General features: G+C 44.8%; 1 protein-coding gene across 1 annotated transcript; it reads left to right on the top strand.

Annotated features, from left to right (window-relative positions):
• The first annotated feature begins 3,457 nt into the window (after window positions 1–3,457).
• Window positions 3,458–26,602, top strand: SLC10A1 (solute carrier family 10 member 1). The gene is made up of 5 exons (XM_022570256.2): window positions 3,458–4,294; window positions 14,751–14,961; window positions 22,641–22,819; window positions 24,341–24,537; window positions 26,421–26,602. The coding sequence occupies exons 1-5, from the start codon at window positions 3,939–3,941 to the stop codon at window positions 26,525–26,527; spliced, it is 1,050 nt and encodes a 349-aa protein (XP_022425964.1). The 5' UTR covers window positions 3,458–3,938; the 3' UTR covers window positions 26,528–26,602.
• The last annotated feature ends 319 nt before the right edge of the window (window positions 26,603–26,921 follow it).

Here is a 26,921-nt window from a genome sequence, read left to right as displayed (position 1 = left end):
GAACTAAGATCCCACATGCCATGCGGCTGAAAAAAAGAAAAAAAAAAAAAAATGTCATATGTATAACTGATTCACTTTGTTATAAAGCAGAAACTAACACACCATTGTAAAGCAATTATACCCCAATAAAGATGTTAAAAAAAAAAAAAAGTCACTAAGTTCACTACACAGCAATGGATAACCGAAACACCCACCTCCACTGGTGGTGTGAACCTAGACATTTGGTTTCTGCTTTCAGCTTTGCTCACCCAGTTCCCATAACTGCTTGAGGCTGCATCCTCCACCTTTAGGAGGCGTAGATACTTCTGGAGCTGTCTCACCTCTGTGCCCTCTGAGCCCTCCTGCATGTCACATTTCATCCCTCTTCCTTCACTTTCTTTTCTGGGATTTCTGCCTCATATCAGGCAATTTGGCAGCCTTTTTACATATTTTACAGTCTGCAAATTATATTTGTCCCTGAGTTTCACCAAAAAATATTGTCTGTGGGTTTTCCCCTCCACTTTTCTTATTGTTTTTGAATGATTTCCAAGAAAAGAGAGGAGAATGCTGATTTCTACAGCCACTTTCATAGCACGTCACCACCATATTTTTTAAATGGCTACATTCTTTTAAATGCACCATAACCAATCACCTATTAATAGACATTAAGGTTGCTCCCAACATTTCACTGCTACAAGCAGGGCTGCAGTGAAAATCCTTCTACATCTAACCTTCTCACACTCAAACACATATTTCTGTAGGATAATTTTCTACAAGTAGAATTTTGGGGTCAAGGGCAATGGCTGATTGAAGGATTTTTATGCCACTTCAGAATGTGGCAAAACAGCTCATTTTGCTAGAGCTGAAGCTACAGTGCCCCTTAAGTAAATTCCCTCAGCCCTTATTGTTGGGCTGTTGTGTTGCTTGGCGTATCCAGTCTGTGAAAAAGCCAGTCCAGTCCAATTTGGATAGAAATATGTCATTACCAGGACTTTTCCAGTTGAAGCTTCCTGGTCTCAAAAAGTGGGGTAAGTAGAGAGGTAGGATGAGGCAGAACAAGGAACCCAACAAAGCAGCACAGCACCACAGTTAGGGGCATAGAACCAGGCTGGGTGTCAATACCCAGACTCTCAGACCTGTGTGTGAATACCAATTCCACCAATCAACAGCTGTGCAAATTGGGCAGATCGCTTAACCTCTCTGAGCCTTACTTTCCTAATCTGTAAAATAAGGATAGTAATAGTACCTATCTCATGAGGCTATTGTGAAGACTAAATAAGAAATGTAATTGTCACATAACACGTGCTCAATAACGGTCAGCTATTGTTAATATAACACAAAAGATCTTCCTGCCTTCCAAATTTTATGGCATTAGAGTAGGGGCAGAGGAGACATGGAGAAACGGATGAAGTTTAGCAGCTTCCAGGAAGAGATTTTCCTATTATCTGTAAAAGCATATTGCTGAGAACAAACAGAATGGATAAGGGAAGAGAGGGGAGGGAAGCGAGGCCAGGGCAAGAAGATTTCCTGAAGGAAACATCCACAGTAGGAGGTAGAGCTTTGGGTTTCTGAGAAGGGGCAAGGGGGGAGAGTTGGTGGAGATTAAATGGCTTAGTATCCAGGTTAGAGGTGTGTTAATGGGCACTCTCCTCTTTCTATGGGCATGATACGATCAATAGTCACGTCACAAACCCCTGATCTTTTAACAGATACTGATTGATTACTCCTCACCCCCTTGGGCATAAGACAGATGTATAAAAACTGGTTGCACAGGATGTCTGAATGGGTGGTGTCCCTAGCGTTGTTCAGTGCACAGCTGGCACAACTGTACGTGGCAGTCCTGCCTGGACTCCACCCTCAAATATTTTTTGCTTTGCATTGTGAACCACCATATGGACCACAAGGTTCCCGAGGGCAGGAACATGGATTACATAATTTTTTATACTCCCACAAGTGCTTGGCACTCAGCTGATGATCAGTAACTCTCCCTGGGACTTCCCTGGTGGCACAGTGGTTAAGAATCTGCCTGCCAATGCAGGGGACACGGGTTCAATCCCTGGTCCAGGAAGATCCCACCTGCCGCCTAGCCACTAAGCCCGTGTGCCACAACTACTGAGTCTGCGCTCTAGAGCCCGCGAGCCACAACTACTGAGCCCGTGTGCCACAACTACTGAAGCCCGTGCGCCTAGAGCCCGTGCTCCGCAACAAGAGAAGCCACTGCAATGAGAAGCCCGCGCACCGCAACGAAGAGTAGCCCCCTCTCACCGCAACTAGAGAAAGCCTGCGCGCAGCAACGGAGACCCAACGCAGCCAAAAATAAATAAATAAATTTTTAAAAACATAATTATTCTCTCTTAGCAACTCTGTTAGGGGGCCTCTTCTGACCAGCATTTTTGGGCCTGACCCTGACCCTCCAGGCATACTCAGTCCAAGCTCCACACACCCTCATCGGCATCTAGTAAACCCCACTCGGCCCGCCCTCCCCTTGAGACCAGATCAATTCAAGCACCAGGAAATCATTAATATTAGAACACTCAGAGGGAAAGGAGCTTCAAGTTCTTGTCATTGAGGCCACAGGATGTAGCCCTGTGACCTGCAGGACCCCAGAGAGCAGCCTTCTTGAGCCACGCTGCCCAATGCGTGGATCCTATCCCAGCCCTTATCTATGCAGGATTCTAAAGGCCCTGGGGCCATTGTTGGAGAGCTTTTATTTTTGGGTGCTTCCTCATACCAAGCCACTCCCCACCCCCACAGAGTGGTTCGCACCCTGGTCCCCATCCTGTCCTCTGTAGTCCCACACTAAAAGCCTAATCTCATGTTCTAGCAAATACGAAACTATGAGACCCCACTCAGGCCGTTCCCTGTCCTTCCTCTGAAGGTGCTTATCCCTAGGCTGGGGTGGGAGGAGGGAGGCCCGGGACGCCACACACACACCAGGCGTGCCTGCCTCTGTCCACTGTCACCCGCTCAGCCAGAGCCTGGCTCCCGGACAGGCGCAGAGCCAAGGTAGAGCAGTCAGGACATCGGAAAGAAAAGGCTGTGCATTCCTGCTTCCTTCTCGGCAAGTTTCCCAAGCAATGGGACTCCTTGGGCTGCTGGCCAAAGAGCCTGGGCAGAAATAAATCTCCCCAGCCAGGGCTCCTTCAGAGCTGCCCTTTGGGGAACGTGCCCCCAGTCTTCCCGAGAGCCCCTCAGCCAGCGCAGCAGGCTCTTCCCTGGAGTTAGGTGTGTGTGGGAGCATGTTCCTCCCCCGGGATCCGTGCCGTCAGGTTTGGGGATAGGACCAAGTTTTCCCAGCACAAGTGAGAAGGACACAGGCACCTCTCCTTTTCCAGGACAAGGGTCATGGACACAACTTCTCCTGGAAGCCAGCAACTCACCTGCCCCTACCCTGTCCCACACCCCCCTTTCCAGGAAGGAAAGGTAAAACTCAACTCTTGTCACTCCCTGGGGTTTGGGGGAAGATGCGCGTGACCGCCTGGGCATGGGGAGACACCTTCCCCTGAATAAGAAACTGAGGCCTCAGGGGCTGAGCAGAGAACGAGAGGGGCTGGACCTGGATTGGTTCCAAGAAACAGAATGCCTGTGGGCGTGCTCAGCAGGGGGCGGGGGATGGGGGGGGGATATAAGCCCTCTTGTCCCAGAAGCAGCCAAGAGGTGAGGGAGGGGTGTGAGTGACACCCAGGAAGACAGCAGAGGCTGAAGAGCTCAGGAGAGGCCGGAACAGCCCTGCAGATAAGGCTCTGGGCTTTCTCTCCTTTGGGGCCAAAGCCAGAGAAAGCACAGCCAGTTGCATAATCCTTCTATTTGCTCAGATCTACGTTTTGTCCTGAAGCTCCCTGCCCTGGGAGGTGATTGAGGAAGGCACTCAGCAAGGACTGGGCAGGGCAGGGAGTCAGCAGGCGAGCAAGGGGCGTGCTGGGTTTTCAGCCTTTTCTCCACCGCTGCTGTCCAGGAGGATGGAGGCCCTCAATGAGTCTGCCCAGTTCAACTTCTCCCTGCCGCACAACTTCGGCAAGCGGCCCACCGACTGGGCGCTGAGCGTCATCCTGGTGATCATACTGTTAACCATCATGCTCTCGCTGGGCTGCACCATGGAGTTCAGCAAGATCAAGGTGCACTTCTGGAAGCCTAAGGGGCTGGCCATCGCCCTGGTGGCACAGTATGGCATCATGCCCCTCACTGCCTTTGCACTGGGCAAGGTCTTCCAGCTGAACAACGTCGAGGCACTGGCCATCCTGATCTGCGGCTGCTCGCCGGGGGGGACCCTCTCCAACGTCTTCACTCTGGCCATGAAAGGGGACATGAACCTCAGGTAGGACGGGGGGGTGAAGAAGGAGCAATCTGGGGACAGCGGCTGCATGGGAGATCACAATCAAGGCGAAGAGGGGGGCTAAAGCCAGAAGCATGAGTGAGTGGGGGCTGGGTGGGTGCTAGGGCAGGGGGTGGCAGGCATTGATTGTCAAGAGCTCATGCTGGGCTGGGGACAGGATCTGGGGTACATCTGGGTTTAAGCACCAAGCCAAAGGGGCCCAGCTGGTCCAGGGGCACCCTGGAGAGCCCCCTTACTCCCAGAGTTGTCTCGAATGGGGCACAAGGATTGTCTTGAAGGAGTACTGCACTGACTTAAAGCAAAGGGACCTCTGGAGAACTTTTACCTGTCTGCCAGGCGGGGCAAGTTGTCTGCTTTGAGGCCAGAGATATGAAAGGGAGTGCAGGTTAGTTTCAAAGATCTCCAGGGAGATCAAGGTGGCTCGGAACCAAAGAGCACCTCCAATTCCTGCAGAGCAAGAAGGAACTTCCAAAGATTCCCCCCAGCTGTCTGGGCTGTCTTCTCTGAACTTCCCCCATCCGCCCATCAGACGCAGGAACACTTCGATGCAAAGACACAGCCAGGTAGATCCTAGAGTTTCCCAGGACCAGGTCGGGGTCCCAAGTCATGATGGGCCTCGCCTCGGCCAAAGTGGTAGGAGGGAAACAGCAGCAACCCCACCCAGCTCATCACAGCAGAAATCAGCGAGGGCTCCCTCCTGCAGGGGCTAGTTGAACACCCGTCCTTCCAAACAGGTGGGACTCTGGTCTGGAATGCCTCCCAGGGTGAGGCCGCGTCAGGCCTGCTCCAGCTGCAACAGCAGCCCCTGCTGGCTAAAGAAAGCTCACCAGCATAAAAGCTCTTGCTTTTATCTAAGCCTCCGTCTCAAGCCGGTCTCTTCTGGTTCGATCCACTCTTCCATGCCGGGCAGGGCAGTAAATTCAGACAGTCCATCTGCTTGTGCCTGTCAGTATCCTGTCCCTGGCTGAAATTTACTAAGGAAACTAGCCAGGTACGGAAGCCTCCTCCTGGAGATGCCAAGCGATGCTGGGGTTGATTATTAGATGATAAAATGATAGTGATCATTGGGGGTTCCCTGGACCTGCCATCTGAGAAGCTCTGGACTCTCTACCCATATGATTTGACCCTTACTGAGGTGGTCGATGGAGAGAGAGCTTGGCTTGTACAGTCTCCCATGGGAACATATCCATGTTCGACCACCTCACTGTGAGGAAATTCTTCCCTCTATCTAATCCAAGTCCTTCCTGCTGCAAAACAAGCTCCTGGTCTTGATCTAGCCTGTGGACAAGGCCCGTTGCAGCCTCTGTGTCTTGGACAGAGAAACCTGGACTACACCTTAATTCTGTTGTAGAAGGGTTGCAGGTCAGGAAAGGGGTACTCAGGGCTTCGTGGCTCTGTAGAAGCGGCAGCGCTGGGTGGGACAGCGTAAAATATCATGGGGGAGCCTCTAAGTGTGAGTGACCAGATGTCCCAGCCTTTTGAGCCAGTGGGTGCCAATGAGGTCTCTTCTGAAACACCTGCGTTTCTGAGGCTCTAGGCCTCCTCCGGCAGAGCCTCCAGTGACTCATGCTCTCCTGCTAGGCCTCCTGGTCTGGGCACCTGGGAACTGTCACTTCCACCTAGACCCTCAAGAGACAATGCTCTGCTGGGACGGCCACCTTCTAGCATAACGCCCCTACCCGCAGACAAACCTCCCCCGCACGTTAAACCAGGCTTCTGACCCCACTGGAGGAGCGTGAATCTCATCCTCCACCATCACGTGCCGCCAGACCTCGAATTCCAAATTGAGTTCTTCATCTGGGACAACTTGTTACATGTATTATAATAATGAGAATGGTGCTGATAATAAAAGACAGCCAGGCACCGGGCCAAGCACTTTACATGGGATCCTCTTACAGCTTCCCATGAGGAGGTGCTGTAAAGAGCCCCATTCTAGAGATGAGGAAACTGAGACTTAGAGAGGTTAATACATTTGTCCAAGGTCTGAAGGCTCCAAAGCCTGTGCTATCTTCAGGGTCGGGTGTGTACATAAAGGAACTGAGTGGCTGGAGGGTGACCGCCAGCCTCGGAGACACGGGCCGCCCTACACGGGGCAGATGCCATGCATCTCTGCCATGGGTGTTGTGGGAACGGGGATTCAGTGCCTGCACAGCTCCCTGCTTTTCAGGAGAAGATGGAGTCCCCCTTTTTATGTGAAATCTCCAAATTTTTAATTATTGGTAACTCGCTCCAAGTTTTTAAAACACTGTGCAAGCCAAACAGGACATGACAGAGGCCCAGATGTTACACAGAAGCTATGGGTTTGAGATCTGTGTACAACACCACGCGATGTCCCATCTAGAGCAGAAAGGAATGTTAGGACGCCTATTCCACTTTACACATGAGGAAGCGGAAGTCCAGAAACTTTCCAGAGGCTTCCCGAGAATCTGTGGGCCAGTTGTGTCTGGAGCCATTCCTGGGCTCTCTCTTCCCAGTCATTCTGCCTCACAGCTGGAGTAAGCCTCGGGGAGCGGCCGTCACAGGGCGTCAGGCACATTCAAGGAGGCTGGGCCGCAAGGTGGACCTCTCAAGGCAGCCAGGCCCAGCAGCTCCTTCCTCAAGGATGCTGCTAGACATGCTCCAAAATAGGCAGGTGTCCCACAAGAGAAAGAGAAAGTGCCCTCATCAGGGACAGAGGAGAGAGTGCCAGAAGGAACTGGGCCCCTTTGATGGCCACCTCTGCCTCCAGTTCACCTGCTCCCCCTCTCCCCTCCAGCCAGCTCACAGCTGAGACCAGAGCCAATGGCTGAGGGGATAACCCAAGGATTCCCACAGCTCTCCCCACCATGACAGAGGGAGACTAAGCAGGAAGAGACAGAAGCTACCCTGGTTCCCAGAAGTTTCCCACTTCACCACAGAGTCTCTAATGGGTCCCCTCACAACTCTCTCAGCTTCCACCTCCAGTGCCTCTATTGACAGGAGTTCAAAAACTGTTCCTCAAGCAGGGTGTACCGATGCCCCAAAGCAGGCTGTATGCAGTGCTCCAAGAACTTAAGCAGGAAGGGTAAAGAAAAAACCAAATGTGCTCCTTTCTCCCTGGTCCCTGGACCCCTGAGAAGCATCCAGGTCCACAATGTTACTATGGAACAGATTCCAATCTCAGAGCTAGAGTCAGGAAGTTGCCTCCCATCCCTATCCTTCAGGGTAACAGGATCATGACAGTCACAGATACCAGAAAGTTAGGACCAGTGCCCAGCACTCACACATGCGGAGGAGGTTCGGGGGTCTGGGAGCATGGCTCCCACACACCTCAGTGCATGAGGCTCACCAAGACTCAGAGCAAATTCCAAAGCTCCCGACATGCCAAGCCAAAGTAAGCATGACTCCTCTGTTCAAGGACATCAGAACAAGCACACAAGTTTTGTGTGGCTTTTCTCCTAAGAAGAAATCAATAGCTAGCACTGTAGCCCCCTGTGTGCCCTTCCCAATCTCATTCCCCTCTACTCACCTTGAAGGGAGCACCTCCCAGGATTTGCCTTTCAGCACTTCCACAGACCCTTTTACACTATTACTACATAGGTATATATCCATCAACAAGATACACTGTTGCATTTACATGGTTTTAAATTTTATATCAATGGTATCATACTGCCCATATCATTTGACAGCTTGCTTTTTTGAGATAATAGGTATATAAATAAAAGAGCTACTTCATGCATTTGAACTGCAGTATAGTTTGCTTGCATTTATCCATTCTCCTGTTGTCAGACATTTACATGGATTTCATGTTTTGTTGCATGAGCAAGTCCTATGCATGCTCCCCTTGTGCTCACATGTGAGAGAACACATAATGAACGCAGGAGTGTTGGGTCTTGAGGTTCACACATCTGCAGCTAACAAGTCTCCAAAGTAGTTATTCCACTTCACACTTCCCAGGGCAGTGTATGAAGACTGTTGTTCCATGTCTTCACCTGTATTCGGAATTGTCAGACTTCTAAATTTTGTCATCTGGTGAGAGTGAAATGAGTCACGGTGGTTTTAAATTTAATTTCACGGGAGGTCTAGCAACTTTTCAAATACTGTTGGCCATTTGGGTGTCCTCTTCTGAAAATAATGCCGTTTGCCTATTTTTCTATGGGACTATGGTGTTTTCTTCTCATTAATTTACAGTTATTTGTTGTTTTTACATGTTGCAACAGTCTACTCACAGTTTTGGGGTTATCCTTACATTTTGATAATGATGTCTTATAAAACAGAATGCTTATTTTAACTTAACCAACTATACGAATATTTTTCCTTGGCAGTTTATGTTTTGGGGGTTTCTTTAAGAAATCCTTTACTGCCTTGAAGGTCATAAAGATATTCACCTATGTTCGAAAAGTTTTACAGTTTTGCTTTTCACATGGAGATCTTTGATCAACCTAGAATTTATTATTATGTATGCTGTGATCTAATTTTATCTTTTCCATATGAATAGAGAAAATTCCCAGGACCACTGAGTGAATTTTTCTCCATCAACTTTTAATTCTATCTCTCTCGTTGACCAAATTCACAAATAAGCATAAGTTTGTGTCTGGGATCTCCCTTCTGTTCTATTGTTCTATGTCTCTATCCTTGAGCCAATATCACACTTTCTTAATTACAGCCTTTTAATAAATCTTGATATCTGAAAGTTGCCCTACCTTGTTGTTCTTGAAAATTACATTAGCTATTCTTGGCCCTTTACTCTTTCACTTGAATTTTGGGATTAAGTCTCACATCTACAAAAACTATTTCTGGAATTTCGGTTAAATTTGCTTTAAATTTATGGATAAATTTAGAGGCTATCTTTATAATACTGAATCTTCCCATCCATGAAAATGAAAATGGTACAGATTTTCTTTTATTAATCATTATTTTATACCTATGGAGTTTTATAACTTCTTTCATAAAGATCTTGCATATCTCTTTTATATTTATTTCTAAATATTTTATCATTTTTATGAATATTATAAACGGTATCTTTTAAAAAAACTCATTTGCTAATTATTTTTCTGGTATATCAGAACTTGATTTTTTTATTGCTAATGTAATCAAAATTTCATGGATTCTCTTATTTACTAGTTGTAATGGAAATTCACTTGGATTTCCTCTGTGGACAGTCCTATCATTGGCATATAATGCAAGTTTAGTTTCTTCCTTTCCCATCCATATGTTTTTTCTACTTCTTGTTTTGCTGTGCTAGCAAAGACCTATATAGTATAATTTACAATAGGTGATGTGATGGGAACAGGTATCCTTGCTTTATTCCTCTAATTTTTCACCATTAGGTTTACTATTTCCTGTAGATTTTTGACAGATAACCCTTTTCAGGTTAAGGAATTTCCATTCTGTTGCTAGCGTGCTAATTTTTATCATGCATGAACATTGAATTTTGTTGAATGGCACTTTTCTGCATCTATGATACCATTTTTTCTTTAATCTGATAATACAGTGATATATATCAGTAGATTGTCTAATGTTAAACCATTTTTATATTGCTGGGATAAACCCATTTTGTTCATTGCATTATTTTTTAAAGGCATGGCTAGATTCATTTGGTAACATTTTATTTATGACTTTTGCTTCTGTGTTCATAAGTGAGACTGGACCCTAATTTTCCTTTCTCATAATGTGATTTTCTACCTTTGGTTGTAAAATTTTATTATTCATATATAATAATTTGGGACATGTTTCCACTTTTTTTGCTCTCTATATAATACTGAGGCTATCTGTACTTTGAATGTTTAGTAGAACTCTACTGTAAAACCACATGTACATCGTGTGGGGGTTGGATGACAGGTTTCAAACTACTGATTAAATGTCTTTGGTGATTCTAAGTTGATTCAGGTTTTCAGCTTCATTTTGAGTTAGTTTTTGTAGATTATATTTCCCAGGAAATTGTCCATTCAATCTGAATAGAAAAATGAAAGTATAAGACTGTCCTTGATTTCTTCTATGACTCTTTAAAATCTTTATTGTATCTGAAATTATGTTTCCTTTTGCATTCATAACATCAATTTGTGCCCTCTTTCCTTTTTCTTGGTTAGTCTCGCCAGCAGTGTCTATTTTATTAGACTTTGCAAAGAACTTGCTCTTGGTTTAATTGATTCTCAGTTAATTTATATAATTTTTAAAGTTTACTCTCTCGTCTTTAATATTTTCTTTGTCCTGCTTTCATTAGGTTTACTTTGTTTTTCTTTTCAATTCTTGAGTGAAATGCTTAGCTCATTAATTTTTAATCTTTCTTTTCCTATATAAACATTTCAGGCTATACATTTTCCTCTAAGAATTAATTTAGCTGCTCCCTAGATTTTTAAAATTATTTTTGAGATATAATTTATATACCATAAAATTCACCGTTTTAAAGTATATGTCAGTAGTTTATAGTATATTCACAAGGTTGTACAACTACCACCAGTATCTAATTCCAGAACATTTTAATCATCCCCAAATGAAACCCTATACCAATTAGCAGTCAGTCACTCCCATTCCTCTCTCACTCCAGCCCCTGGCAACCACTAATCTACTTTCTGTCCCTATAGATTTCAGGTAAATGGAATCATATAATATCTAGCCTTTTATGTTTCTGATTCTTTCACTTACCATAACGTTTTCAAGGTTCATCTTTGTGATAGTATATAGCAGTACTTCATTGCTTTTTATGGCTGAAGAATATTGAATTACATGAATACACCATATTTTGCTTATCCGTTGATATTTTGTTTTCCATTTTTTAGCTATTATAAATAATGCTGCTATGAACGTTTGTATACAAGTATTTGTGTAAACATATGCTGTCAATTCTCGTGGGTATATACCTAGGAGTAGAGTCACTGGGACATATGATAACTCTGTGTTCTTGATGGCTATACTCCAGACCCTTTGGACTAGGATGTAGTTGATATTCATTTAAGCCATATTTGACCTCTATGGAAACAATGAAGAGGTGTAGATAGTGAATAGGGCTATAGGGAGGAGGGACACACACTTAGTGTGGTTTTCCTGCGGTCTTGTCAAGCCCTCGTCCCCAACCTTCCCACTAGAATGGAAGCCAGAGCATATATTGTAAGGTGAATGTCTACAAACCCAAGAAGGTTCCCTAGCAGCTTCTTCTCTCGGTTGGTCTTTCTGGAGGGCCTCTTCCTACACAGGGTCCTGGGATTAACATGTATGAGATTCCAAATGGAGATGCTAATAGGACATTTAGGACAGTTAGGATACAAATTAGAGTTGGGAGGGTATACTCCTTTTCAGGATCCGAGACTCACACTCAATTTCTCTTAAATAATGTTAAGGATAAACCAGAAAGTAAAGAACATGAGAATATTGGTGTTGGGGACTAGAATATTATTCAAGATAAAAAACAGGTCTGATGACCAGATTATCTTGTCACTTACTCAACAATGGGTAACTATTGCTGCCTTCTCTACAGCTCCACCATTGTGGTCCCTCCATTATTCTGTTTTTACTGCTTTGCTGCTATTGTTTACAGTCCTCCTAATCATGGCCTCTGTTTACTGCTTTTTCTTTGCATGTTTTTTGGGTTTTGCCTGAACATGCCTCCCATGCCTCTCCAAAACCAAGTGCTCTATCACTGTGTACACATTCAAACTCCCCAAGTGAGAAAATGCTCTTGATGTACTTAATCCTTGTTATCTTAGTTAGACAGAATCACTATGTCCAGCCATCCCCTAGGCTCTAAGGCAGGCACTTAGCAACTTAGTAGGTCAGGTGTTATTCTGTGTTCCAATGGGCTATAGCCAGAGTGATGGGCTCACACAGCTTTCTTCAAAATGGGCTGTGCTATGTCAAGTATAGAGAGCAAAAAGAGTTCTACTACAGAGGAGATCAGAATGGCTCCTTCCACAGTGAAGCACACAGGGACTGAAGCAGTTGGACAGACCTGGGTTCAAATCCTGCCTCAGCCTTCCTATCTGTGTGATCCTGGGCAAGTCACAACTCTTCAAGTCCCCAGCTTCCTCAATAGCAAAACAGAGATAGTATGCTTACCTCCTAAGCTACTGGGAAAAGGAAATAAAGCAATGTATGTAAGGTTCTTAGCACAATGCCTGGCACAAAGCAGGCACTCCACAAAGTAGTCTGTACAGCCATACCTTGGAGATACTGCAGGTTCAATTCCAGACCACTGCAATAAAGCAGAATATCACAATAAAGTGAGTCACGTGGATTTTTTGGTTTCCCAGGGCATATAAAAGTTATGTTTAAACTATACTGTGGTCTACTGAGTGTGCAACAGCATTGTGTCTAAAAAAATTTACATACCTTAATTTAAAAATACTCTATTGCTAGAAGATGCTAACCGTCATCTGAGCCTTCAGCAAGTTGTAATTTTTACTGGTAGAGGGTTTTGCCTCCATGCTGATGGCTGCTGACTGATCAGGGTCGTGGATGCTGAAGGCTGGGGTGGCCGTGGCCATTTCTGAAAATAAGACAAGACTGAATCTTCCTTTCATGAATGATTTTGCCATTTGATAGCATTTTACCCAGAATAGGACTTCTTTCAAAATTGAAGTCAATCCTTTCAAACCCTGCCACCACTTTATCAACTAAGTTTATGTAATATTCTAAAGGCTTTGTTGTCATTTCCACAATCTTCACAGCATCTTCACCAGGAGTAGATTCCTTCTCAAGAAACCACTTTCTTTGCTCATCTGTAAGAAGCACTCCTCATCCATTCAAGTTTTATCAGGAGATGGCAGCAATTCAGTCCCATCTTCAGGCGCCACTTCTAGCTCTCTCGCTATTTTCGCCACATCTTCAGTTACTTCCTCCACTGAACTGCTCAAAGTCATCCCTGAGAGTTGAAATCAACTTCTTTTAAACTCCTGTTAATGTTGATATTCTGACTTCTTTCCACGAATCACAAACGTTCTTAATTGCATCTAGAATAGTGAATCCTTTCCAGAAGGTTTTCAACTAACTTTGCACAGATCCATCTATGGCAGCTATAGCCTTACAAAATGTATTTCTTAAATGGAAAGACTTGAAAGCCAAAATTACTCCTTGATCCATGGGCTGCAGAATGGATTTTGTATTAGCAGGCATGAAACAACATGAATCTCTTTGTACATCTTGAGTGACCAGGTGCATTGTCAATAAGCAGTAACATTTTGAAAGGAATCTTTTTCCTGAGCAGTAGGTCTCAACAGTGAACTTGAAGTATTCAGTAAACCAAGTTGTAAACGATGTGCTGTCATCCAGGATTTGTTGCTCCATTTATAGAGCACAGAGTAGATTTAGCATAATTCTTAAGGGCCCTAGGATTTTTGGAATAAGCACTGGCTTCACCTTAAAGTCACCAGTTGCATTAGCCCCTAACAAGACAATCAGCCTGTCCTTTGAAGCTTTGACTTCTCCTCTCTTGCTATGAAAGTCCTAGATGGCATCTTCTTCCAGTAGAACACTGTTTCGTCTACACTGAAAATCTGTTGTTTAGTGGAGCCACCTTCACTGATGATCTTAGCTAGATCTTCTGGATAACTTGCAGCTTCTACATCAGCACTTGATGCTTCACCTTGCACTTTCATGTTGTGGAGATGATGTCTTTCCTTAAACCTCATGACCCAACCTCTGCTAGCTTCAAACTTTTATTCTGCAGGCTCCTCACCTCTCTCAGCCTTCCTAGAATTGAAGAGAGCTCGAGCCTTGCTCTGGATTAGTCTTTGGCTTAAGTGTATGTTGTGGCTGGTTTGATCTTCTCTCCAGACCACTCAAACTTTCTCCGTATCAGGACTAAGGCTTTTTTGCTTTCTTATCATTCGAGTGTTCACTGGGGTAGCACTTTTAATTTCCTCCAAGAACTTTTCCTTTGCATTTACAACTTGGCTAAATGTTTGGGGAAAGAGGCCTAGCTTTCAGTCTATCTGGGCTTTCCACAGGCCTTCCTCACTAAGTGTAGTCATTTCTAGCTTTTGATTTAAAAACATGAGAGACATGTGACTCTCCCTTTCACTTGAACACTTAGAGACCATTGTAGGGTTAGTAACTGGTCTAATTTCAATGTTGTTGTGTCTCAGGGAATAGGGAGGCCCCAGGAGAGAGAGAGAAGGGGGAACAGCCAGTTGGTGGAGCAGTCAGAACACATACAACAGTTATATCCTTTAAGTTTACCGTCCTACATGGGCGTGATTCGCAGTGCCCCAGAACAATTACAATAGTAACATCAAAAATCACCATAATATAACGAAAAAGTTTGAAATATTGCGAGACTTACTAAAATGTGACAGAGACATGAAGTGAGCAAATACCGTTGGAAAAATAGCACCGATAGACTTGCTTGATGCAGGGTTGCCACAAACCCTTACTTTGTAAAAAAAAAAAAAAAAAAAAACACAGCTGCAAAACGCAATAAAATGAGGTTGTGCCTATATTAACGGGCTCTCTCTCTCTCTGCACTCTTCCTATGTCTCCCACCCAGCATCGTGATGACCACCTGCTCTACCTTCTTTGCCCTGGGCATGATGCCCCTCCTCCTGTACATTTACTCCAGGGGCATCTATGATGGGACCCTGAAGGACAAGGTGCCCTATGGCAACATCATGATATCACTGATCCTGATTCTCATTCCTTGCACCATAGGCATCATCCTCAAATCCAAACGGCCACAATACGTACCTTATGTCACCAAGGTAAGAACCTGGGAGCCTGGGCAGGGATCGAGAACACCACCATCATGGCAGTGAATGGCTTGAGGCAAGTCATTTGGGCTTTTTCTGTGTCAGTTTCCTTCCTTGTTTAAAAAAAACAAAAGAAGTCTGCTGCTATTGGTACAACCTACTTCATGGGATTGTAATGTACATGAGAATATTTTTGAAGTTAGGAGAAAAACAGTAAAACACCACACACAACTATAAGGTATAATCATTATTTTAATAATAAAATTAAACTTTTATCATGTACCTAGTAGCTGCTAAGTTTTATGCTACACTCTCTGAGGAGCCACTGTCCTCGAAGTTTGTTTGCAGAAAGTCAGTAATAGATGAGAAACAAGATGCAACACAATGTACAATCAGGTACTGGCAGAATGTAAGGAGGTGAGGTTAGTGAGGGCCAGGCGGTCAAGAAAGGCTTCCCTAGAGGATGGAAGGAGGGGGCACGGTTTCAGCCAGACCATGAAGAAAGGGTTGGATTTGGGTAAGCCTAGGGAGATGCCTGAATAGAGGAGTTCCAAGGGAGACCACGGGCAAACATGGCTGACTGGATGAGAAGCCAGAGGGGAGGAGGCCAGGGGGAGAGGTGGTAGGCACACTTGTATCACTTTAGGAGTGGGATGGGAGAAAAGTGGAGTGAGATGGCCCCAGCAGGTGTAGGAGTGTGCTATGAGGGCATCATGCCACTGCCCTGCCTTTGGAAAAATCAGACTTGTAGAGTGAGTGGTTCCTCTACCAACTCTTGTGACCTTGGAGCTCAGTTCCCATCAGCCTCTCCTCTGGCTCCCTGCTCAGCCCAGGATCCCAGGCTCCATACCCGTCCTCAGGAAAAACTCGCCTCCTGAAGGCGTGTTGTTGTCCCCACCCCTCGATCTATGCCTTTGGGCCGGGCTACAGGGCATACTACTTGGAGGCCCAAGGCTTCCAGCAGCTTTGGGCCTGGAACAAAGAGGTTTGGTCAGGTTTCCAGGGTCTTTTGATTTTCACACTCCCATTGTTCAAGGGTAGTTTTTGCCCTTGTCCCGGTGTAGTCCTAATACCATGGCCACAGTCCCCCTCCCCACCTGTTGAAGATGTGAAGTCATTCCTCCTCCTGCCAAACGGCTCATCACCCCACTCTGCTCTGGATGGCATCTTCCGTTCTCTCCACCCTTACTTCTCAGAAATCTCCTTTTATTGATCATGTCCTCTACCCCCATAGCCTCCTCCCCGTCGCTCTCATTTCTAGAACGTCTCCATATTAGTTCTTCACAGCCAACGTTGATACTGGTTCACATCTCTCCTTTTTTTTTTTTTTTTTTTTTTTTACTAAGTAGAGTCACGGAACTCTACTTCCCTCTCCAGCCAACACCTCTCTTTCCTCCCCTTCCGAGCCGTGCTCCTGGGAGTCACCTGTTGCCCCCACCCACCTTCCACTCTCACCACACTGGCCCGCAGGACAGTTCTCCAGTGGCCAGGCCTCAACAGTCTCTACTCCTTGGCCTCCGATTCACTCAGCATCTTGATGACCACCTGCTCCACTTTCTTCACCAAATCCAATGGACATGTCTCAACTCTTCTTTTAGCAGCTGTTGGTATGGCTGACCACTGCCTCCTTCTCAAAAATCTTCTTCCTCAGCTTCAGTGGCAGGGCACCTGCTTTCCTACCATGTCTTTGGCACTGCTTTTCAGACTCCCTTGTGAGTTCCTCTGGTAAAAGTTACTTCTCTGCATTCAGCCCAAGCTTTCTGCTTTTCTTGTTTTTCTTCCCTAAGCCCAGGACCTCCCCACCACGAGATCTGGTCCATCTCAACAGCCATCTACAAGCTGATGACTGTCAGAACAGTATCTTCAGCTCTCAGCTCTCTCCTGACTCGTGAATCCATTTATTAACTGCCAAATCTTTCTACCTGAATATGCCTCAGGCATTTAAAATTCAGTATGTCTTAAATTTAAACCACCTCCTTAAGCCTGCTCTTCCCCTCCTCCCACTGTGTGATTATCTCAATGAATGGCATTCAACGTGCCCCACTGCCTGAGCCGGCAACCAGACAGTCATTCTCCACATCCTCTCCCTCCCCACTCACACAAATCAGGGATCGTCAATTCTGCCTTCTTTTGCTTGAACCCATGTCTCTCCACCCCTGTGTCTACTGTCTTCATTCAGGCACTCTCCTCTCTCACTAGACAACCCAGCCTTCTAACCTGGCTCCCTGACCCAGTTTTAACCCGAGTCTGGAAAGAAACTATCATGTCACTCCACCGCTTAAAGGCCTTCACTGGTTCTTTAAACTCCCCCAGGAGCCATGTGGCTCCTCAGCCCTTTCTTGATTCGGTCTCAGCCCACCCCTCCAGTGTCAGCTCTCTTCTTTGCACACGCCCCGCTGGACTCACTCCTGCTCACGCTTCAAGTCCCAGCACAATTAGCACCTCCTCTAGGAAGTTTTCCTTAAGCCACAAGCCTGGGCAGGATGCTTGTGCTACCTGCTCCCGTATCACCCAACACCACCGCAACAACATGTATCATACTGTATTACAGATACCCACTCCATTCTCACTCCCCACCCACCTGCAAGAAGCAACGTCCTAAGGCTGTGCGCCGACACTGAGTTCTCAACAGGCACAGCTGATACCTGAGAACAAACAAAGGAGTAAAGGGCAAGCCCCGGCTCTCCCACACATTAGCAAAAACAAACAAACAAAAAACCAGAAACATGTGTCTATCACTTCAGTTACTCAAGATAGTTTGTGGGATACAGGAATAAAGACAAATAAATCACAGAACATAAAAATGTGAAGTGACTCCTGATATCACTTAAAGCAGCTCTGCCCCCCTCCACTTTATAGGTGAAACCAAAGACTAGAAACCCAAGTGCAACTGATATGAGAACATGTCTGCTTACCTCAGAATAAAGTGTTCTTCTGAGAAAGACAAATACAAATATGTGGTACATAAATACGATGGAATACTACTCAGCCTTAAAAAAGAACGAAATGACATCTGCACAACATGGATGGACCTAGAGATTATCCTACTAAGTGAAGTAAGTCAGAAAGAGAAAGACAAATACCGTATGATATCACTTATATGTGATATCTAAAATAAGACATAAATGAGCTTATCTATGAAACAGACTCACAGATGTAAAGAAAAGACTTGTGGTTGCTGGGGGCAGGGGGTAGGGAAGGAATGGAATGGAAGTTAGGGGTTAGCAGATGCAAACTATTATATATAGAATAGATGGACAACAAGGTCCTACTGTATAGCACACGGAACTATATTCAATATCCCGTGATAAACCATAATGGAAAAGAATATGAAATATATACATGTATAACTGAGTCACTTTGCTGTATGGCAGAAATTAACACAACATTGTAAATCAACTACACTTCAATTAAAAAAAAAAAGTGTTCTTCTGAGGATGCAAAAAGAATCTCAGATCTTAAAGTGATAAAGCCCTTCAAGATGAAGTTCAGTCTCCTGCCTTATTCTCATTCTACTCCTGTTCCTCTTGTGTTACACATCCATGACTCAATTCCACAGCAAAAAATGGAGTCAAAATGACCCCAGAGGGGCTTCCCTGGTGGCGCAGTGCTTGAGAGTCCGCCTGCCGATGCAGGGGACACGGGTTCGTGCCCCGGCCCGGGAGGATCCCACATGCCGCGAAGCGGCTGGGCCCGTGATCCATGGCCGCTGAGCCTGCGCGTCCGGAGCCTGTGCTCTGCAACAGGAGAGGCCACAGCGGTGAGAGGCCCGCGTACCGCAAAAAAAAAAAAAAAAAGGCCCCGGAGAACATTCAAAGGGCTGAGATATACTTGGGCTGGAAAGACAGAGGTCAGTAACAAAGAATCACATAAAGTGCAGGTGTATCTTGGGACACTTTGCTGCTGGCCAAACCTCCAAGGTTAGACAAGCAGAAGGGCAACAGCTCCGTTTATCAATTACTCCCAAACAGGAATCACTCCTGTGAGGATGCAGAGAAAAACAAGTGGTCAAGATGCAAACGCTGAAGTTTCCTCGTGTTACATTTCTTTGAGGACTGTGCTCATCCTTAATCTCCCCGTTTCATAATGTAGTGAGTTACAAGCTGGAAAATGAGCAAACAATTGTCCCAGCCTCTTTGCACACCTAACACTCCTAGAGACTTTCAAATCAAAATTATCCAACTTCTGGTAACTGGCTCTGGCAGAAGGTTAGGGTTATCTGCTCAAACTCTGCTCAACCAGTTACATTCCCTAGAAGGAGGTCACATTTAAACACGCCAAGATACAATTTCAGGGATGCCCCATTTGGAAAGGCAATTCAAGTAATACTTTAACTTACCCATGCAAGGGTTTATTCAAGCCTACGTGGTTAGAAAGTTGGTGAACCTGAGCATGACATATGGTCTAAGAGCCACTCTTACCATAAGCCATCCATCACTCTTCAATAAGGATCCCGCCCTGACACTGACTCAACCACTCTACCTATGCTTTTCCCATACCTGCTGCTACGGATGAACTGACCTGACTCTCCTAAATCTCACAGCTTCTGCCAACTCGCGGCTTCTGCTGCTCCCAGGCCTTTGTGTCAAAATTTTAACACTTGCCTCTGCTCTTGCTTCCGTCTCTTTAACTCTTCAAACTCCCTAAACAAGAGGAAGGATCTCACTAGTTAGGTCATTCTTCAACCTGCCTAGGTCACCGATGCAAGAAGAGTTGGGCCAGGTTATCTCCTGGATCATTGGCAAGCTGAGTCGCCTACCCACGAATGGACACTCATCACAGCTTCAATCAGCGATGACAGGACAGTGCAGGTGGTAGAAAACATGGTGACCTATGAAGAAGCACCCACCTATGGCCTCTTTTCTCAACAGGTCATGGACATGAGATCGCCACAAATAGCAGGACTGAGAGTGACAAAAAACTTTGGGATGTCAAATTCCTCTCTTTTCCCTATGAGTAGTAATAGGAGCTACAATTTAGTCAGTGGTTCTAATATGCCAGGTCCTGTGCTGTCAACCTCACTCAAGAGAGGTTGCATGACTCACCAGTTTACACGTCTTGAGGATGGCTTTCACACCTGGGTCACACCATTGTCTGTGCTCACCACTCCAAAGGCCCCAAGACTGGGAGTACGAAAGTGAGGGGATGAGAGTGATACTCACACAGAGAAAGAGGGCTTCTTGATTCATTCACAATCCCTGTAGCCCAGTACACCCTATGTTATCCATTACACTCTTTTGATAGGGGCAAAAACTGGACATTAGGTAGACGACAAACCCAAAAGGCAGAAATTAACTCAAAATGCAAGGGCAAACCAAGCAGCGCATCAGTCTTTCAATAAAACCTGAAGCATGTTGTTACTGGTGAGATGCCTTCCTTTCCTGGGACAGGACCACCATCAGTACAGGTGATGTTTCATATGATCATTATCAGTTGCAACATGGCTTAAAAACACAGAAATAGGGCTTCCCTGGTGGCGCAGTGGTTGAGAGTCCACCTGCCGATGCAGGGGACGCAGGTTCGTGCCCCGGTCCGGGAAGATCCCACATGCCGCGGGGCAGCTGGGCCCGTGAGCCATGGCCGCTGAGCCTGCACGTCCGGAGCCTGTGCTCCACAACGGGAGAGGCCACAGCAGTGAGAGGCCCGCGTACCGCAAAAAAACACAGAAATACAGAACTGTACAGCTGAAATCAGAGCAATATAAATAAATGTTAAAATGTCGCTAGGACAACACTGTAATGTAATTAATGCCACTGAATTATACACTCAAAAATGGTTAAAATGGCAACTTTTGTGTTATATGTATTTTACCACAATTTTTAAAAATGGTAGTAGGAAATATAAAACCCCACATGTGCGAATGAGCTGGAAACGGAACCAAAACATATAACCATTACAAAACAACACGGTAAGTTCAAGAAAAGTTTGCTATATATCCTTTTACTCAGAAGATGAGAGGGACAGAGGCTTAGGTGTATGTGTATATTTCCTCAGTTTAGTGTGTCATCCTCTAAAATGCACAGACATGTAAGCACACTTTGAAAGCTTGCATCCTTGTTACATGCTGAAAAATCTTAACATTCTAATTTCATAAGTCTGCCTATTGAAAATTTTAAATGGTAAGATGTTAACTATAAAATAATGTATTTTAAAACATATAAAAACATACCATTGTTCCCGATGACAGTTGCTTTCACAGCACTTACCTGAGGCAGGGTGGACCTGCACTTTTTTTTTTTTTTTAATTGGAGCATAATTGCTTTGCAATGTTGTGTTAGTTTCTGCTGTACAATGAAATGAGTCAGCTATATATGTATACCTGTATCCCCTCCCTCTTGGACCTCCCTCCCACCCCCCCATCCCGCCCATCTAGGTCATCACAGAGCACCGAGCTGAGCTTCCTGTGCTTTATAGCCTGTTCCTGCTAGCTATCTGCCTTACACATGGTAGTGTATATATGTCAATCCTAATCTCCCAATTCGTCCCACCCTCCCCTTCCCCCCAAGTCCACATGTCCGTTCTCTAGTCTACGTCTCTATTCCTGCCCTGCAAATAGGTTCATCTGTACCATTTTTCTAGATTCCACATACGTGCGTTACTATACGGTATTTTCCTCTTTCCGGCTTACTTTACTCTGTATGACAGACTCCAGGTCCATCTACGTCGCTACAGATGACCCAATTTCGCTCCTTTTTATGGCTGAGTAATATTCCATTGTATATATGTACCATATCTTCTTTATCCATTCGTCTGTCGATGGGCATTTAGGTTGTTTCCATGTCCTGGCTATTGTAAATAGTGCTGCAATGAACACTGGGGTACATGTGTCCTTTTGAATTATGGTTTTCTCAGGGTATATGCCCAGTAGTGAGATTGCTGGGTCGTATGGTAGTTCTATTTTTCGTTTTTTAAGGAACCTCCATACCGTTCTCCACAGCAGCTGTATCAATTCACATTCCCACCAACAGGGACCCGAACTGCTTCTAATGATGCCATTATTGCCTGAGCCATTCTGAAACTCCTTTTGGGAACTTCCTTATCATCCAATCTGCAGGTCACTCAAGAAAGTAGGCTCATCCCTTTACAGTTATATATCATTTAGGATCTAAAACCACATTACCTGACTTCATTACCTGCTTTAACCAGCTTTGGTTCAAATGACTTTGGCAATTTCCAGAAGTTAAATTCATCGTAAAATGGATGGATGAAGTCCCTACCCGTAGTGGAGGTATTCAAGACAAGTATGACAGGTTCTAAGAATAACTTCTACTGAGCTCCAAAATGACCACAGCAATGGCAGTATTGTAGGGATATGTAGATGGGCTTCAGAGACTTTGAAAGAGAACTTTCATTTACAATATTCACTTTGCCAGAGGACTGAATAGTCTCATCCTTCAGAGCCATAGCACTTCACTGAAAACCTGCCATACAGAGATGTCAATCAGAAGCTGTGCTTGGCTGAGTCTTCCTAACGTGTTAATCAGATCTATGACCTCCAGGAAGCTTCCTAGCTACGGATAAGAAATCCAAAAAGATGAAAGATAAAGGTCTTTCACATTCCCTCCCACTTCGAATACATTTATTAAAGTGTTTTCCACCTCCAGTACCCACCAGTGTTTCCCCAGCCCTCTCTGCTCTTCCACATGCCCAGTATCCTTCTAATTGCATTTCCTCCTTGTCCTTATTCACAGGGAGGGATGATCCTCCTGCTTTTGTGCAGCGTGGCTGTCGTAGTGCTCTCTGTCCTCAACGTGGGCAAGAGCATTTTGTTTGTCATGACACCACACTTGCTGGCCACCTCCTCCCTGATGCCTTTCATCGGCTTCCTGCTAGGCTACGTTCTCTCTGCTCTGTTCCGCCTCAACAGACGGTAGGTATTATTTTAGGTCCCACTGTCCCACGGGTCTCATGCTCATCCTTGTCTCTCAGAAAAAGGTAAGATCCATGATCTCGGGAAGGCATTTTTCAAGCAATATATTCAAATGTCTCAACTGAACAATGAACTCTGGACTGAGAAATACTGGGGAGGGAAGGTACTGAATGAATAACACAGATCCAGAAACAAAACACAAAGACCAAAGGCATCGAATCATCCAAAGGGCAGCAGTTCATGGCAAAATGCTCCCTCCAGAGCCTAGGTTCCACCTCCCGCCCAACTCCCTGGTGGCTCCATGTCATGACAAGCGCTGACAATCCCTTTCCCACCTCTCCTCCCTTTCTGTCTAGGTTTTAGTCTTGACACAACACCTTGGGTGGCAACTCTGCTAAGTGCCACTCGGAGCTGAAGTAGTTGCGGGCCTCTGCTAGAGCCTAATCCAATTCACAGACACACCTGCTACTTTAGGGGAACAGTCAGCTTGAGCGCCGGGTGTGGACACATCAGGCACCCTGTCTATACAGCGTGGTACCCCATTTCAAGATTTCCTATTTTCAGCCACATGGCAGACATGTTTACGCAGGGGTCTAAACAGTTGCACTCCAGCCTCGCACCACAACGCCCCGAAGAGCTGTTTTTAAAATACAATTTTAAAATAATTATCCATTTCAAAAACCAGGCTAATTTAATAAAGAACAAATTACTGTAGGATGCAACACATGGTGATATAGTAGTCAAGAGGCTGCCAATGACCACTCATGAATTTTCACGAAGACAGAATGATACAGGTCGTGATAAATGGCCACAGCATCAAGTGCCCACAGTAGTCTCCCTCATAGTAAATGTGCTGAGACAGGGCTGGCGATTTTTTTTAGCAAAGAGCTATTTTAATATACTAATTGCACTTCAGTGAATAAAATGTATTAAATGTTAACAAACATTCCATTCTTTAATCCATAAAATGGAAAGCAAAACCGAGAATGTGTTCCAAAGACAGATAATGGAACCAAGCTTTTATTTAATCATTGTGTTTTGGAGTTAAAGATGTCCAAGCCAGAAACTGGACCACAGGGCAAGGTTCCCAGACATTTAGACAATCTACTTTACATTTAAATTCTAACTGTCCTATATGTAAGCCCAACATATGCCAATGAATGATTCTGGCTCCCATCTTCCTTTTATCCCTCCAGCCAGACATTTCTCCAAAATTCACTTTGATAATCCCACAAGTGACAAATTGTAGATTTCCAAGCGACTCAAAAATTCCCTCATAAAAACTCCCCAACAGGAACCTAACAGTCCCCATCTCCCACAAGGCTGGATTGGTGATTTAAGAGATGGGCCAACTCGACTTTTCTCAAAACCGTGCACTCCACACGTGGCTCATTTTCATCTTCCTGTGTTGGACTGTCAGTTTCTCTTAGAGTATTTGGGAGAAAGGAGATGAGCAAGTGAAGTTGCACCCTCACGTCCCTTCTCTGAGGGCACACGGGGTGGTTTTTTTAACCTACACAGGTGCAGACGCACTGTCAGCATGGAGACTGGATGCCAAAATATTCAACTCTGCTCCACCATCCTCAACGTGACCTTCCCCCCTGAAGTTATTGGACCACTTTTCTTCTTTCCTCTCCTCTATATGATTTTCCAGCTTGGAGAAGGGCTTCTCCTCATTGCCATCTTTCGGTGCTATGAGAAAATCAAGCCTTCCAAGCGTAAGTACTGAATTGTTCCCCTTTGAGCTCTGCTCCCATTTTGGACATGATTCTGCCAGCAACCATCTCTAGCAAGGACCTTTTGGATAGGGCTGTAACCCATAAAGTCATTAGGAACCAGGCAGCACCAATAAGCAGGAAGGGATTTCAAAGAGCCATGACTAACTATAATAACGGCACTTCATTTTTGCTGGGAGAATCAGCTGTGGAGTTTGCCTCATAGAACAGAGGCGATTTTTGCTACTTTAACTGGGGAGACCATGCAGGACTCAGGAGACCATGTAGGACTCAGGGTATAGAAATAGGACAGAACTGTCTTGGACATTACATAGTTGTGAGATGTTGTGTGAAAAGTCCTATTCACAAGAAGTCACTAAGTTTCCATGTTAAGAGTAGGTTCTCAAGCCATGGAGCCAGGTCAGAGCCCCAGCACCACTGGCACTCCTATATGAGAAAACATGAAAGCAATGCAGCCCAATAATCCAGAATCGAAAAGTGAGGATTCCAACTCTGGCTACACAGTAAACAAAACTTAGGTATAAGCTTATTAAATTGATAACAACTATCAAAAGTCTAGATTTAATATAACTTACTGTAATTACCACTGGATTAAATAACTTCCTAGCCAACAGCACCTAAGAGGCTTAGAGTATTTCATTCTCTTCAAGATATAATGAAACCTCCAGAAAGCCCACCGAGTCCCTTAGTGGGCCTTAAACCCCCCCGTTTTTTTTCCAAACCAGAAAACTCAAATCTCAGTTGGTAACATATTTCAGTATTTTATAACTCTAAACATTAGTATATTCATCTCAACCACTCAAATCCTTCAACTGACTCATTTCCCACAAACTTGAAGATGCCTTCGAGACCTCTAGACCCTGGAGACTGATTTACACCCTATGAGAAAGATACAACTTACCCTGGTAGAATTTATCATCTTATAGTAGCAAATGAAGACTTACAATTAACTTAAAAGATGTAGTATTGGTTATCAAGTAGCCAAAAAGAAACCAATAAATAAGTAACCATACTTCAGAACCATTTTTACTAAGCTTTGGTTCAATACTACAGTGGAGTTACGGAAAAGAATCTAATCTGATACTTCTCGAGAGCAACTCAAGATATTTGTTACCCATTGAACACTCCACCTTCTTTAACAAAAGAAGCAGATTTCCAGATTTGCAGTTTTAGTCCCAGAAAGGCCTGAAATGTGCTCAAGAGGCCATATTCTGAGTCTATGGCTCTCAAAACCAATGTACCTAGCAAGACCCCTGTGGCAAAACTAAGTGCAAATAACTCACCTCTTTGGAGCTCTTGTACTGTCTGGGCCCAAGCAGCAATGCTCAAGTTAAAGAATCTGTCACAAGTTTCTGTGCTTTTGACCCTTGTACCCTTCTAGAGAGATGGGAGAACAGGAAAGGGGGACCATAATCATAGCTCCTCACCACCGCCATGCAGGCAGAAAAAGGGGTAGACCCGACACCACAATGATAGGTGTATGGAAACACCCCTTGAAAGACTTCCCACTTAATGCATTTTCCTCCCTGCCCCCACTGGCTCCCAGAAGGCAACAGGCAACCTTTGCGTACATAAACTCAACTCCCCATCTGTACAGTGTGTACTAACAAGTCAGAGATGGAGTGATGAAGAGTCAGTGCTCTTTATTAGACCTTTTGTTACTAGTATTACCATTAGGGATGTTGAGGGGAAAGCAAATCTTTCCTCAGTTTGTCACGGGAGAAGAGGTGGTAAAGAGATGGGGGAAAAAACAAAAACACAGGACACCCTAGGAGTAAGTTGGTATTCCTTTATCTCCCAGATAGAACAAGTTTTTTAACTATTCTTTTGTTCTTCCTAACCTATGACCCTCTTCAACTTTACAGATGAAACAAAAATGATCTACAAAGCTGACACAACTGAAGAAACCATTCCAACAGCTCTGGGAAATGGCACCCACAGAGGGGAGGCGTGCCCCCCTTGCACAGCCTAGCCTTCCCCAGTGACCTGGATTCTGGTCAGAAGGCAATTCAGAAAGCCAACGTGGCAAACTATACAGAGAGCAGAAAGATGAACCACCACCAGTGGGGTCTCTTTCTATAGCATTTCCACCATAAACTATCAGAATCATCAAGCCTTGTGTGGAGGACAAAGTGGGAGTCTCCCCCAAAAAGCCTCACCTATTCCCATCTTACAACTTGATACTTGTTTAAAAAATAAAAGACTTATTCAATGACAGCCCTACAAAGGCAGGAACCAAAACTGCCTTTTGCCCTTGCATCTCTAGAACAGTGCCTGATAGGCATAAAAAAGCAATTTCTGAACTAGTCAATAAATGGGTTCTTACCCTAAAATCAAATACCCAAATTCTGTTCCAAGTTTTGTGA

This window comes from Delphinapterus leucas, chromosome 2, assembly GCF_059928025.1.
Source record: "Delphinapterus leucas isolate spDelLeu-1000000601 "Yukka" chromosome 2, BTC_Dleu_Yukka2, whole genome shotgun sequence".
NCBI lineage: Eukaryota > Metazoa > Chordata > Mammalia > Artiodactyla > Monodontidae > Delphinapterus > Delphinapterus leucas.
Note: the sequence above shows the minus strand (reverse complement) of the source record. Positions and strands in the feature narration are given on the sequence as shown.

What these genes read in the sequence shown, in the direction of transcription:
- SLC10A1 (XM_022570256.2), top strand. Translation starts at nt 3,939, where the DNA reads ATGGAGGCCCTCAATGAGTCTGCCCAGTTCAACTTCTCCCTGCCGCAC. An exon ending in ACGTACCTTATGTCACCAAG is followed by an intron (nt 14,962 to 22,640) that starts GTAAGAACCTGG and finishes CCTTATTCACAG; the next exon opens with GGAGGGATGATCCTCCTGCT. An exon ending in CTGTTCCGCCTCAACAGACG is followed by an intron (nt 22,820 to 24,340) that starts GTAGGTATTATT and finishes TAACCTACACAG; the next exon opens with GTGCAGACGCACTGTCAGCA.